This window comes from Myotis myotis, unplaced genomic scaffold (genome assembly GCF_014108235.1).
Source record: "Myotis myotis isolate mMyoMyo1 unplaced genomic scaffold, mMyoMyo1.p scaffold_m19_p_4, whole genome shotgun sequence".
NCBI classification, from domain to species: Eukaryota; Metazoa; Chordata; class Mammalia; order Chiroptera; family Vespertilionidae; genus Myotis; species Myotis myotis.
The window spans coordinates 76,900,774-76,916,121 of NW_023416346.1; the positions used below are offsets into that span (position 1 = coordinate 76,900,774).

The 15,348-nt window shown below is 38.9% G+C and overlaps 1 protein-coding gene across 2 annotated transcripts in view; it reads right to left on the minus strand.

The window, feature by feature from the left end:
- Positions 1-1,797: 1,797 nt before the first annotated feature.
- Positions 1,798-15,348, minus strand: part of XK (X-linked Kx blood group) — a 102,163-nt gene continuing 88,612 nt past the window's right edge. Inside the window, exons 3-4 of one of the 2 annotated variants that reach the window (XM_036304066.1) lie at positions 6,861-7,383; positions 1,798-1,952 (exon numbers count right to left, since the gene is read on the minus strand). In XM_036304066.1, the coding sequence (XP_036159959.1) occupies positions 1,928-1,952; positions 6,861-7,383 (548 nt within the window). In that variant the 3' untranslated portion in view covers positions 1,798-1,927. Of the gene's footprint in view, positions 1,953-3,632; positions 7,384-15,348 lie in introns of those variants that run through there. The other variant, XM_036304065.1, reaches the window with a different exon arrangement.

The following is a 15,348-nucleotide window of genomic DNA, read 5'->3' on the forward strand; positions in this document are numbered from 1 at the left end:
ACCATATGATTTCACTCATATGTGGCATATAAAACTGAAATTTGTGAACACCAATAGCAGTGTGGTGATTGCCAGAGTGAAGGGGTGGGGGGAGTAGGGATCCTAATATATGGTGACAGGAATTTGACTTTGAGTGGTGATCACATGGTGCAATATAAAGATCTTGTAATATAGAAACCCACACCTGAAACCTATATGTTCATGTTGACCAATGTCACCCCAATTAATTCAATAAATCACTATTTTGATGGTTATTATAATACACATTTATTAGTGCTTTGCATTTTGTTTTAATAACCTACTTTGTGTAAAGGTAGATAATTTACTTTTTGAAGATAGAACATTCACATTTTATTAACTCTGTATCGAGCTGGAAAATAGAAAAGCCAAGTGGTTTGCATGTGAACAATCCTCTTCTTAAAAGGAAAAGTGGCCCTGACTGGCTTGGCTCAGTGGATAGAGCGTCAGCCTGCGTACTCAAGGGTCCCGGGTTTGATTCTGGTCAAGGGCATGTACCTTGGTTGCGGGCACATCCCCAGTAGGGGGTGTGCAAGAGGCGGCCGATTGATGTTTCTCTCTCATCAATGTTTCTAACTCTCTATCCTTCTCCCTTCCTCTCTGTAAAAAATCAATAAAATATATTTTTTTTAAAAAAGGAAAAGTGTACTAGTATACTATGAGCACACATGATAAAACATTCCAGCAGAGAAAAAAAAAAAAAACCTTCCAGGGTAGCAGTTCCAAACATTTCCAATGACAAAGGAGGTCTTTTAAGGTCCTTTCCTACATGATAGTGCTTGGATTTTAACAACTGTACATGGTAGGGGTTGAGGGGTTAATGACAAAGTTAATTTAAATATAGTGACAATTTAAATCAGTCCTTTTCTATCACTCACAACAGCATCCCCATGAGTTTAAAAATAATTATAGAGTGTATGCCAGACATCTCTGGTTAGTGTGCAAACATTTCTAGTTAGTGGAGAGGAGTGAGTGATAACTTTCCAATTCTTGGAGCTCTGCAGCCATACAGCTGGCCACCGTTGTTCTTAAAAGATTTTGCCACTCAACTTAAGGAGGTCAACAGAGAACCATTCTCTTCTTCACTGGGTGGTGGGGGAATGGTCTTACAGTACCACCCCAGAATGGAATTTCTAAATTCTGTTTTTTTTTTCTAGGGTGCTATTGCTCACCCTGAAAACCTGACTTATTAACCATAGAGTTTAGGTAATTAAAATAGGAAGCTGACTGATAAGACATTAAACCAGGGTGTATAATACAGATGTCTAAGGAGGATGATATTCCCAGGGCTCTAGGAAGCATACTAATCAGGCTTTAATCAGGAACTCAACATTCAGACAGAAAGAGAATTAATTCAGAGAGAGAGAGAGAGAGAGAGAGAGAGAGAGAGAGAGAGAGAGAGAGAGAGAGAGAAAGAAAGAAAGAAGAAGAAGAAGAAGAAGAAGAAGAAGAAGAAGAAGAAGAAGAAGAAGAAGAAGAAGAAGCAGAAGAAGAAGAAGAAGAAGGAGAAGAAGCAGCAGCACCACGGGCAGAATTTCAAAAATCTTTCTGAATGAATCTCTCCTTGGTAGGGGGCAAACCCTGAAACCCCCTCACATGAAAGTGTATGCTGCAGTAGACTCTAGGTAGGAAATTTCCTGATAATCTGCGACAAAGAGATGCAGTTGCATACTTCTCTGGGATACAAAACCGGCTTAAACCAACACTGTTTTAGACCTTCCTGGCCTAATAATTTTCACAGAAACAACCATGCATACAGGGTGACAAGAAGGAGTGAGTAATTCCCTCAAGCAGGCTTCTGAGGCAGACACACCTTCTTAGCAGGTTAGGGGGTCTAGCCTGACAGGATGTCTTATGTGCTGAGAAAGGTGGGATTGAGGTGTTTCTGAATTCCCAGCTCTGTACAAATCTATGCTTCTATAAAGTGCCTTTTTCTGAAAAAAAAAAAAAGAGAGAGAGAGAGAGAAAAGGTTCAAAATGTTACTCGTTTAATTACAGTATATAGTTGACAATTCTGAGCTCTTCTCCATTTGTAAAGATGTTGATAGAGAATATAGTCTCCCATAAGGCAGAACCTGGAGAAATGTGCCCATAGAGGGATAATATATACTTCCCTTATCTCCTTCCTAATTTTTACAAACTTGGGACCAAACTTTGTCAAACAGTGGGGCAAGGATGGTGACAGAACTACAGGCTCACATACTAAGAAGCAAACACTTGATGCCTAAAATAGATATCATGAAAAAGAATTCCTCACAGTTCACCAGTATCCATTCCAAATTTATGGTTTTAACATATTAGTCAATAGCGATAACATATGTTCTCTTCAAATAGCTTTTCAAAGTCTGCTGTAGTTTTCCCAGTGTTCATAGGCAAGTTAAAATTTACTGATAAGTTTAAACAAAAAGAACCCATAGAAGAGAACTGAGTGGGTTTACACTGTTGAAGAAGTTTTGTGACAACAAATGAAGTGATAGGAACAATTGTTAAGTGAAATAAGGACTCGAGATTAGATACTAGTATTGTATCTATGTTAAATTTCCTGAATTTGGTCACTGTATTGTGGCTATGTAAGAGAATGCCTTTGTTCTTTAGAAATACACACCAAAGTATTTAGGAAAAGAGGGGTGAAAGAAAGAGAATGATAAAGCAACCTTGGCAAAATGTTAATAGGTGAATCTGGGTGAAGGATACAAAGGAATTTCTTGTACTATTATGTTTTAAATATGTTTGTATTGATTTTAGAGAGAGAAGATGGGAGGAGAGAGAGAGAAACAACATTCACCTGCCTCCTGCATTCCCCCTACCGGGGATCAAACCTGCAACCCAGGTATGTGCCTTGACCATCAACCTCTTGGTGCATGGATGACACTCAACCAACTGAGCCACACTGGCCGGGGCTCCTGAAACAATTTTTATGATCTTCTATTAATTACCTTGAAATTATTTCAAAATAAAACATTTACAAACACTGAATGAAGTAATTTTAGGTTAATATACTTAACACTATATTTGTAGACATTCAGTTTTCTCCAAGGATTGATTTAACACCAAGAGATCTATTTTAAAAGATGCATCCTATAGTTAAGTCTTTTTAAATTGTAAGGCCACCTTTAGAAGAAAAGGAATTATTGAAATAATCCATGTCTGTCTCATAACTGACGATTTTTCCAACCATGGGTCATCACTTAAATTTGATTATTTGTTTATGTTAATATCAAGTCACTCCTTTGGTATTTTATATTTCTGAATCAGTACACTATTTATATTTGTCTAGAAGAGATTTCTATTACCTTACTTCTTTTGTGTCACACACAGCAATTGACAGATAGCTGAGCCGAATCTTAGGAAACAGCAATGCAGCTTTAACAAATAGAGTAAATGCTTATAAAAAACAATCAGAAGAGATTACCTGAACTGTTAGTCTCACAAGACAGAATCCTAGAACACTCAAGTTTCTCATCTTACAGAAAGAATTTCCAGGTTAGGTTACAAAACCATAATTACAAAACCATAATTAATCACAACAAAATCATTTTCAAAATCCTGTTTTTAAAACTTTCCCTAAAGTAAAAAAGCCATAAAAGGACTATATAAGGAATGAAAAGAACGGGGAAATTGCAAAAGTAATTTATTAAATGAAGAAACATAAACAACATTTATTAGCATCAATGGCTGAAGAGAAGCAGCCTATAAAACTCACATTCACAATTTACTGGCTGAGAAGTACTGACACATTCACACATAACATTAGCACTAAATTTCCAATGTGGTTTCCAAGGAAATGCAGCATTTTCCCATTTACAAGGCTGAAAAGATTAAACCCACATTCAGTTAAAGTGGAGCAGGATCTCAAGCACTCAAGTTGTAAATTACCAAAAGAGACTATCATGTCCCTTATGAAAGATGGTAAGATACAAAAATGATACTCATCTGCTATCAAAAACAATTTCTCAGGTTGCAGTGGGCCTTTTCACTCCAAGAACTGTGTGAGAATTTTTGTAAGTAACTAATGGTAAGAGATGGGAAAGAGCTGAGTTTTCTCCAAAAGTAAAGGCAATTTACACTTGCCCTTCCATAAGGCCAAATGCCAACATATTTACTAGAGACACTCATGTGGATGATGTTGTTTCTTTTCTAACAGTAAAAAAAAATAATAATAACCTGTTTATGGATTTGAATAACTATAATAAAACTCCTTCAATATACATGGCACTTTAAAAATATTTTCAAATCTATAACTAATTTGATCTTTTCAACAACCTTGTGAGGTAGGCTGGACAAGTATATCATCCAAATTTGGTATATAAGGAAACTGAGGCATAAAGCAGTTGTAGGGCTTAACAAGGAGATGCCAATCTCTATACTGCACTGTCTCCAGTAATGAAGAAAGTCTAAATATGTTTGAAGATCTTATTTCAATATATTTTGGGGAAGTACTTCACTTCTAACCAGCGAAATCATAATAATTCAATTAGAGCAGCTGTCATGACAAGTTTTGGCATATAATTTAGACAAAGCATTGAGAGTTTTTAAAATTGGAATTCTAACCGAAAACCACATTTTAACTCTCAACATGTGAGGGAATTTTCTGGTTTGTTTGTTTTAGGTCAACCTAGATCTGCAGTATGAACTATAATTTTACCATTTCAGTTCACCATGACAAATTTTCACCATACAGAAAAAAAAAATAGTGGTTTCTCTCCCCCAAAATGAATGGACACACATGGCCCCAAAGCAAGGGTATCTGTATATAAGGCTTAAAGATGACAAAATGTCCAATTTAGTTACCAAACTTCTTTGTCCTGATATAAGTGGCTTATAATTGGGCTTTGGGAATCTGACAGGCCATCACTGTTAGTTTGATTTGAGATCACTCAAAACTGCTTACCTATTTTCTACATTGAAATGATTTAAAATGTATTTGAAGACAAGCTTCCAAACCAAGGCTGGGAAGTACCAGTCTTTCCATCCCTGTATAATTCTGACAACTATTCCTGCTCAAACTAACCATTTTTAACTTGTCCCCTCAGAGTCTGGCCATTAGAATCTGGATTGGTCAGAAAGTTCAGCCAAGTATTTAGACTGTCAACCCTGATTGACCTATAATGTACAGCCTACTTAATGACAGGCCACCTGCTTCTACGTATTTCATTATCAAGGTTCTTATGGTGGGCATTAAATCCAGGCATTTTCCCAAGACAACTAAGGATATCCTACACAATCCTTTTATGAAGCAAATAGGATTCAGAAATTATACTGAAGATCGGAGAGTATAGAAGGATAAAATTGGAGATCTTGTACAAATTAAATAATAACAATACCAAATCAAAATGCATTCAGTTAAAGACAAATATCTTCTGGTCATTTCATCACTTTCTATAATTTAAGTTTCTGAAGTCAACATCTAACTTGGGGGGAGAAAAAACAATCCTTTTTCCTTCAACTAATAAAAAATGAAATGTCCTATATACCTGCGTAGATGAAAGATTTCTGTAGAGTTTTCTAGAAAAACTTAACCAAAATAACTTTTTTTAACCTAACCAAAGTACATCTTGTCTTCAAATTTCCTAACAGGTAAGGAAGAAGTGGAGTAAAGACTATGAGTTTTATTTTCTTCTTTCTTAAGAAGGCAAATCCTAGCAAATTATACTAGAAATTCCCCAGAATTGTAGGACAGGACTAAACCCTGAAGAGGTTTAAGCCTACCTTCTTACTGATTCACATCTTCAACCTTCCCAAGAAGTTGAGAATTCTGCTTACAAAAGCCTACATAATTTTGATGTTTTAACAACCCTCTTGTTCCAGAACTTCAACATATTGAAGGAACGCATAACTTTCCTAAAATTCTAGGGCTTCCATAATGAAATTTAGAATTCAATGTTGTATCCATGGATTTTTGGGTATAAAGTCTCCAAATCTAGACTTTTAAATCAATTAGAGATAGCAGACCAAGGTGGCTACAGTTGGTTATATAAAAAGAGCCCTAATGAAATGAAAATGAAACACCTGTCTATTCAAAAATGAAACTTGAACAGCCCTCTCTGAAAACTCTGACAGTAATGATGTTGCCAATGGCAAAACACAGTCACTTTATCTGATCATCAAGCCAGCTCTTGGATGAAAACTATGCTCAGGGATAATAAAAAATTAGGCTACACAGACTAGAAGTCTAGAAAACTAGAAAATAAGAAAGCCCCTGTCCTCATTATAAATCTAACCAGCTCAACTCAGATATCATGAGTACTTTGTCAGTGAAAAACACACACACACACCCACACACATACACAGTAATGCCTGGGTTAACATGGTCGACTGTGAATGGTGGTGCCTTAGACTGCTCCTCTAACCCTCAGAAGCTTCCCTGGCTTCTCTCCATAGTTCTCACACACCCAAGTATTCTCTAAATGGAAATAACTCACAAGGAGGTGAGAGCTAACTTCCTGCTTTGTTTACTGTGTGGGGCTCATCACTTGTATGAGGAATAGTAATCAACCCAAAAAACAATATGTCTTTGGCCCAAGAAACTCAGGTCCTATTAAGCAGAGCAGAGATCATCAGCATTCAAGATCTGGCTAGGCATAGAACTTATTTTACTACTAGAAGGTGTTTCATCTCTGTCTCCAGATGACCTTACATCTGTCTTTCCCACAGAATCTGAGGATTTCTGCCACCGGCAGTGACAGCAAATACATTTTAGCCACCGCTGAAAGCTTTCAGAAACACTGGAGGAAAAGAGCTTTTTGCAAGGGTGGAAGAACTGATAGAATACCAGCATGAATAGAATGGCTGTGCAATACCCAATGAGCAACTTCAAAATCAACAGAGGTGCACACACATACATATAGATGTCAGTCTTGTAAAGATACCACATAAGGAGGAGGAAGGAGTTCTCAATGAATCTCAGCATGTAGTACACCAGTAGCCGGTACCAGTTCTGAGACTTGCTGATAAGGTCGGGGCTGTTGATTTTCAGCTGCACAGCTGACCAGCAAAACATGTTGATACCGGCATAAAGTAAGGTGAGGAAGCACAGCACGATGGTGGTGCCCACTCGACTGAGGGCCTTCTCGATGTTCTCAGGAAATGGGGAACCACTGCACCAGAAGAGGATCCAGGGGTATAAGAAGAAGCTGAAGAAGTTGATGAGTATTACCAGTACCACCCAGGCCTTCAGGACAGATGTAAAGAGGACCAGGACAATGACTCGAGTGGCAATCTCAAAGCTCCTCCAGAGAAAGATGCAGACATAGGCCAGAGGCTTCACTTTTACATCATACTCATCATACTTGATCTTGATGGCTAGGATGTTGCAGCGCAAGGCTCCATACACAATGGACAATAGGGATAGTAACATGCAGACACCTGGGGAGAGATGAGAAAGAGCATTGTCAAGTCTCACCTCCACCAAGAATCCTACTATGGCAGACATGCGTCAGCCCTCTACTCATGGTGATAGCTAATAATGTTCCCTTTATTGGCTATCTTCTCTTCTGTTTCCTTTCTTTTTCCCATGCTCTTTCCACCTTCCACCAAACATACATGCACTCAAATCCTTGTCTTGGAGTCTACTTCTGGGTTAACTCAAACTAAAACACCTTTCTGACCCCGTTGCTCTGCCTGAATCCATAGAGCCCATTACATGGTGTGTTTTGTTTCTTCAATTGGCTTCTAAGTTCCTGAGGAGTCAAGAGTGGCAACTTCTGATATTTCTTCTTGATCTCAACATATGCCAGTAGAAGGTATACAACAGAAGAAGCTCAATAATAAATAGCTCTAGCTGCAGGACTTTTTACATTTACATACTAACTATTCTTTACTTTTCTTTACTCTTCAGTTATATTCTTAAATTCTACAGATTGCTAAAGAAATGAGAACCTCACTGTTACTGAGTCGATCTGCCTTGGGCTGAAAGACCTGTGCTTTAACAAGTCTCAAATCTAAGCTTTATTATTTTTTCTTAAAATGACTTATGGCTAATGGGTTTATCCAGGTTTATACAAAGCAGCAGAAGAAGATATGGTTCATGTAAGTGGAGCACCATGCCGTGTTTGATAGCATGACACTGCTGGCTATGAGTTCTACTATCTAAGAAATATGCTGTCAACTCAAGGGCACAAACTGTGAGGTCAAAACATAATCACTTAACACAAGCCTGCCACCAAGTCCAAATACTCGAATAAAGAGGGACAGGGCTCAGGGCTTGGAGTTAGGAACCAAGAATCTGGCTCTGGTTTTAATCTTGTCTTGCCAGGCCACACTGGGGAAATAGCAATCTCTCTGGGTTCTGTTTTCTGATCCATAAAATTGAGGTAACACCTTCCACGCCTGCTTCTTAAAATGCAATGTCATTGTAATATAATTGCCTCTTCCTAAATGTGTAACTTTAAATGCATGGGAATAAAGGTTGTCGTTTTTTTGTTTGTTTGTTTGTTTGATTTTTCTGAATCAATGGGGAAAAATCTATATTTTGGTGGGCATAAAAACTCTGAAGCCTTGGTACTTATTTGCCTGGGAGAAGCTCAATTTTATGCAAAGCATCAATATTTCTTAGTCTTTGGAACTGATTTAAGTGATCAATATCATTCACTGGAAAGACTGTTGTCTACTAATCAAATTTAAAGATAGAAATACTATCACAAGAATAGACTGGCAGGTAATTGGACTGAGTTATTTTTCTTGAAAGGCTAATTCAGTAAAATACTGTAAAGTAGTACATATTGTATGCTTACAAATTTCTATACCATAAGAATATAGTATTGAATCCTTTTCTTTTAGTCCTTATGATTTTCCACTACAATAAAAATATTTCAAATGCAGATGAGCTAAGTTTAAATAATTAAAATGTAAATTATGAATTTATACACGTACAGTATTTATATTGTTTATATTTATGGTACTTAAACTCCAAATTATTTATTGCTTTTAGCAATGTAATGACCCAAGCGATTTTTAAGCATCTATCCATTTTTCTTTTATTAGATCATTTCCAAATTATATCTTTTTCTCTATCAAGAGAGTTACTAAATTACTACCCAATTGAAATAATCTTAAAATTACTGACTTAAATTATCACTCCCAGTATTGGGTGCTCAATGCAAAATATCACAGATAGAAAGGGAGGCAGTAAGAGATACGCTTGGGAGACAAGAAGCTTGTAGAAAATATTTGGAATGTACATTTCTACCTGTAGAATTAAGCTGTTATCTAATGAATGGCTAGGATGATGCTCACACAAATATCTACTTATTCAGACTTAAGTGAAAAAAAAAAAAGTTCCCCAACTTTATCTTCCAACAGTAAACACAAAAGGGGACCAGTTGACAGACCCACCTATATAAGTGGAACTTCATAGAAGTTTAATATTCCCTAATACTTATATTCTTATTTTCTGTGAGTGTGTGTGTGTGTGTGTGTGTGTAGGTGCATTTTGCTGTTTTCATCTTTTATTAGAATGCAATACATCACTTTAGGTAAAGCTAAAAGGAAGGCTTTGGCAATATTCCAAACCCTTGCCACACTTATAAAACTTCTTTTCACACAATTCCAACCAAATGAACTCTTTCCAAATGAATTCTCTTCATATTTTACAAATAAATTAATTTGTATTAGGAATGAATTTGCTCATTTCTTGACTTGATACCAAAAACTTAATCTCCATGTTAAGTGATTAAAACAATTTCTCCCCTGGGTTTCTTAGGAAGAAATTTTAGTTGTAGGACAAAAGGAACACTTCTGTTGCTTTAGAGAGATAATAGAGGCTGCTCCCAAGATGGAAGATGCTAAGTGACTGTTCTCTGTAATGTGACCACTCTCAGTTGGCACTGGATCTTCAATAAAATGACTGAACTTGTGAAATGTTTGGGTGGAATAGATTTTTGAAAAAAAATTGTGAATGGATTCAAGGAAGGAACTGAAGAAGCCTGAAGAGATATGATGTGCAGTGGGACTGGGAATTGAAATTTTAACCAGATTTCTGATGGTTCTTTTTGTCTCAACTCAGTAGACAAAGTGTCTGTGTCACTATCTGGAGCCAGAATCACCACTTGTACTATACTCCATTACTGCCTCCTTCTCAAAAATCTTGCTCCATCAATTATCATTTTTCTCTTCTAAACTTTCAACTGTTCCTTCTGTCTTGACTTATTCCTGAGTGTATAAATAAATATACCTAAGTCAGCTGCATCTAAAAAAAATCCCAACTTGGCAAAAATGTACAAAATTGTGGAAGCTGTGTGATAGATACATGGAAATTCATTATAATATCCTCTCAATCTATTCGTATGTTGGAAAATTTCTAAAACAATGCTGAAAGGAAAGGAGGGAAGAAGGAAAGAAGTAAGGACAAAGGAAAATGAGGGTAGGAGGGAGGAAGAACCCCTCTCTTCACTCTGCATTTCTTTCTTCCCACTCCATTACTGCACTCTCCTTGACACTTTCCAGTCAACCGTCCAGAGTTATGGTTAATCAAAACACCCACTTTCTAATCCTCAACTCCTTGTAATCTGGATTCCAGTCTTGCACCTACCTGATGTCTCTGCAACATGTGACATTGTTCATTCCCCACCTTCTTGAAATTTTTCCTGTAGAATTGATCATATCATTTTCTTCTAATCATCCTCTCACTTCCTTTGTACCCCTTCTCATTTTGTACCATAGTTTTATTTTCCCCTTCTATCCAAGGGCCTACCAGATAGATATCTTTTCCTAGATCTTAGAGGTGACTAAAAAAAACCCCACAAAAAGAAAACTTGTATTTTCCTGAAAATCTCCTCTTAAATTTCCTCTAGAAGTCCATGATACTACTACTACAGATCATTCTATCAAAAAATCTATGTGTTAACTTGAACTTTTCACCTTCCTCTCCTATCACACCCAAACAGATCTCTAAGTGTAGCTCATTACCAGCAACTCTATCACTGACGGAGTTTGTTAGAAGTGCTCCACCTCAGACCCATTGAGTCAGAATCTGAATTTTATCAAGATTGTTCAGGTGATATGTGTGACCATTAAAGTTGGAGAAGTAGTGCTTTAAGCTATTTTCCTCCTTCCATTCTGGTTCTGTCCCTTGATAATTTTCATATGCTTCTTGCCACAGGGTACTAATTCATTTGTTTCTCTACCAACAGCCTTCTTCTCTTTGTCTGCCTGAATAAATCATACTTGTTCTTCAAGTTTCAGTTAAAGTGTTACCTCATTAGTGATGCTTTTCCTCAGCCTTTATTTGATGACATTCATTCAGTTGTGCTAAATGCTTCCAAGATTCTCCCAAGCTCAGTTAACTCACTCTTTTGGGGTCTCACAGGCACCTATGCATACCTTAATTTCATCACTTGATACCTTTGATTTAATGCACTCTCCTAGAGGTTCATGAATATTTTTATCACTATCACAGAACATAATACAGTTACTGGCTCAGAGTAAGTTATGATTTATGTATGTTGAATAAGTGAAGGAGTTAAAAATTGTACAATCTGTGAACTGCCTTTTTTCACCATGGAATGAGATATTTAGGCTCCAAATCTCTCACAGACATAATTGAAGTGAGCAATGGGAACTCTCATAGCCCCTTACCAGAGGATGACTTCTGGGGTTATGGGGTTCCTATGCAAATACATCTGCTTTCATATGCCTTTCTCAATTAAGATGTTACACCTGGGGTGGGGATAGGTAAAAAAGGTAAAGAGGAATAAGAAGTTCAAACTTCCAGTTTTAAAATTAATAAATCATAGGGAATATAGTCAATTATATCATAATAACTTTTTACAGTGACAGATGGTTACTATACTTCTTGTGGTGATATCATAAGGTATGTATATACTGAATCACTATGTTGTACACCTGAAATTAATATAATATTGTATGTCAACTATACCTTTAAAAAACAAAGTTGTACCTGTTTCCAACATTTCCTGAGAAGTAGCATCCAAATTAGAAAAAGGGTTTTGAGATTTGTCTTACCCTAAAACATTTTATTTAAGGGACATAAGAGGACTGCAAAACAGGGTGATGTAGGAATAGTGCAAGATGCTCTGACCACAGAGTAACTAAGGAATCCAAGTACTGTTTCAGGATGTGGGGACCAACCAGAATTATGTCTGGATTATCTTGGCAGTGTTGTATCTTCCTGGCTAGTTCTTGAGATCACTGTTCTTGCTGTATTCCATGGTTTACACCCTGGAGTTATCCTTGACCACTTATTCTAGGACCCAGTGCTCTGTTTTAATTCCAACCCAGGCCCTGATAACTGGTCAGCAAATTGTTAATGAAGACGTTGAGAATGAGAGATATCATCATCACCATGAGCTTGCACCCACATCTGCTACCCTACCCTACAGTTGATAGCACAAATACTGCTTTTTTTTATTTTAACAGCTTTATTGAGTAATAATTCATATACTACACAATTCACAATTTTAAGTGTACAATTCAATGGGTGTTTTTAAAGTAGATTCAGAGGTATGTACAACCATCACTAGAGTCAACTTTCCTTTTTCTTATTTTTTTATTGAAGTAATATTGGCTAAAAATATTGTCTAAATTTCAGGTGCACAGCATTATAATTTAATATCTGTATACTCTATAGGGTGCTAGAGTATAGACCAGGGGTGGGAACATTTTTTCTGCCAAAGGACATTTGGATAATTATAACATCATTTGCAGGCCATACAAAATTATCAACTTGAAAATTAGCCAGCTATATTTGGACAAACATTTAATTAACTCACCCTTAATGCCTTGGCAGGGCCAGACCAAATGATTTCACAAGCCTTATACAGCCCTCGGGACCAAGGTTCCTCACCCCTGATAGAGACTATTAAAAGTCTGGTTTCCTTCTCTTCCCTTTACTCATTTTCACACTTCCCCTAGTCCCCCTCCCCTCAGGTAAGCACCATTCTCTTGTCTGTACCTATGAGATGGTTATTATTCTGTTTTGCTGGTTTGTTACTTTTTTGTTTTATATTCCACATATGAGTGAAATAATATTTTTGTACTTTTACATCTGACTTATTTCACTTAGCATAATGAGCTTAAGATCCATCCATATTGTTGTAAATGACAATATTTCATCTTTTTATGTATTCTAGTGTGTGTGTGTGTGTGTGTGTGTGTGTGTGTGTGTGTGTGATCTGTTTCACTCATCTGTCAATGAACACTTTGTTTATATATCTTGGCTATTATACACAATGCTGCAACATAGAGGTGCTGCAATAGGGGAACATATATCTTTCCAAATTAGTGTTTTCATTTTCTTCAGATAAATACCTAGAAGAGGAAATGCTGGATCATGTGCTGGTTCCTTAAATTTTTTTTAAATCATCACATGAGGATATGTTTCTATTTATTTTAAAGAGAGAGAAAGGAAAAGGGAGAGAGAGAAATATCAATAGGTTACCTCCCATGTACACCTAGACCAGGGATCAAATCCAAAACATGGGTATGCACCCTGACCATGAATTGGAACCTGCAACATTTCAGTGTATGGGACGATGCCCCAACCAAGTGAGCCAAACCATCCAGGGCTGGTTCCTCCATTTTCATTTTTTACAATTTATTTTTAAAATTTATTTATTAACTAGAGGCCCTGATCGGGGCAGGTGGCCTGGGAGGAGCCATGGGAGGGACTGCTAAAGGGCTTCAGGGCATGTCTGGCCCTATCTCGCCCAGTCCCAATTGGCCAGACCCCAGCAGCAAGCTAACCTACCCGTCGGAGCATCTGCCTCCTGGTGGTCAGTGCATGTCATAGTACTGGTTGGTTGACCACTCAGTTGGACACTTAGCATATTAGGCTTTTATATATATAGACTAGAGGCCCAGTGCATAAAAAATTTTGCACTCGGGGGGGTCCCTCCCCGGGGGGATCGGGCCTAAGCTGGCAGTCAGACATCCCTCTGGCAGCCTGGGAGCTCTCAGGGGATGTCCACTTGCCAGCGGGGAAGCAGGCCTAAGCTGCAGTCGGACATCCTTAGTGCTGCTGAGGAGGCAGGAGAGGCTCCCACCACCACCGCTGTGCTGGCAGCATCAGCCTGGCTTGTGGCTGAGCAGACCTCCCCCTTTGGGAGTGCATTGACCACCAGGGGGCAGCTCCTGCATTGAGCATCTGTCCCTTGGTGGTCAGTGTGTGTGATAGTGACCAGTCATTCCCAGTCGTTCTGCTGTTAGAGTAAATTTGCATATTACCCTTTTATTATATAGGATAGAGGCCTGGTGCACGGGTGGGGGCCGGCTGGTTTGCCCTGAAGGGTGTCCCGGATCAGGGTGGTGGTCCCACTGGTGTGCCTGGCCAGCCTGGGGTTGAGGGCCATTTCCAGGCTGGCCACACCCCCTTCAGGGTGGGGGTCCCCACTGGGGTGCCTGGCCAGCCTGAGTGAGGGGCTGATGGCTGTTTGCAGGCTGGCCAAGCTCCCCCAGTGGGGACCCTCACCCAATGGGGGTATGACCAGCCTGGGTGAGGGGCTTAGTGCCATCTTCAGGCTGCCCACAGCCCCTTCATGGTGGGGGAGTTCTGCTGGGATGCCTGGCCAGCCTGGGTGAGGGGCTGATGGCCATTTTCAGGATGGCTACAACCCCTGGTGACCCAGGCTCCCAGCCTCTCCTTGAAACTTTGTAGCCTTGAGTGGAGCCCAGGGCCGGCCGGGGCAGGCAGGAAGCCTGGCTTCCTCTATCGCTGGGGGCAACCCAAGCCTCTTGCTTGCTCCAGCTTCATGGCCACCGCCATCTTACTTGGGTTAATTTGCATACTTGCTTCTGATTGGCTTGTGGGCATGGCTTGTGGGCATGACTTGAGCATAGCAGAGGGATGGTCAATTTGCATTTTTCTCTTTTATTATATAGGATTGTAACTCATGACGTGGAATGCTCAGCACACACTTTCCCTCCAGCCCCTGGTCTTGGAGACCTCATGTCCTTCCAAGGCTCTACTCACCCTCTTCCACTGCCACACGAAGTAAATTGCATCATGTGCATGGAAACCCTTTGCAGGCTCCATGGGTATGTCTTTACTTCACTGCAGTTCTGATTACCCCAACATAAGGAGAGATACCCTCATTATCTGGTTATACCATAGTGGTAAGTCCCCTGCTCAGCCTACTGCAGCAGTTTTAAATAGGCCATGGGTCTCCCTACATGGTTTGGCTCAGTGGATAGAGCCACGGCCTGCAGAATGAAGGGCCCTGGGTTCAATTCTGATCAAGGGCACATTCCTGGGTTGTGGGCTCAATCCCCAGTAGGGAGCATGTGGAAGGCAGCAGATCGATTCTCTCTCATCATTGATGTTTCTATCTCTTTCTGCCTCTGCCTTCCTCTCTGAAATCAATAAAAACATATTAA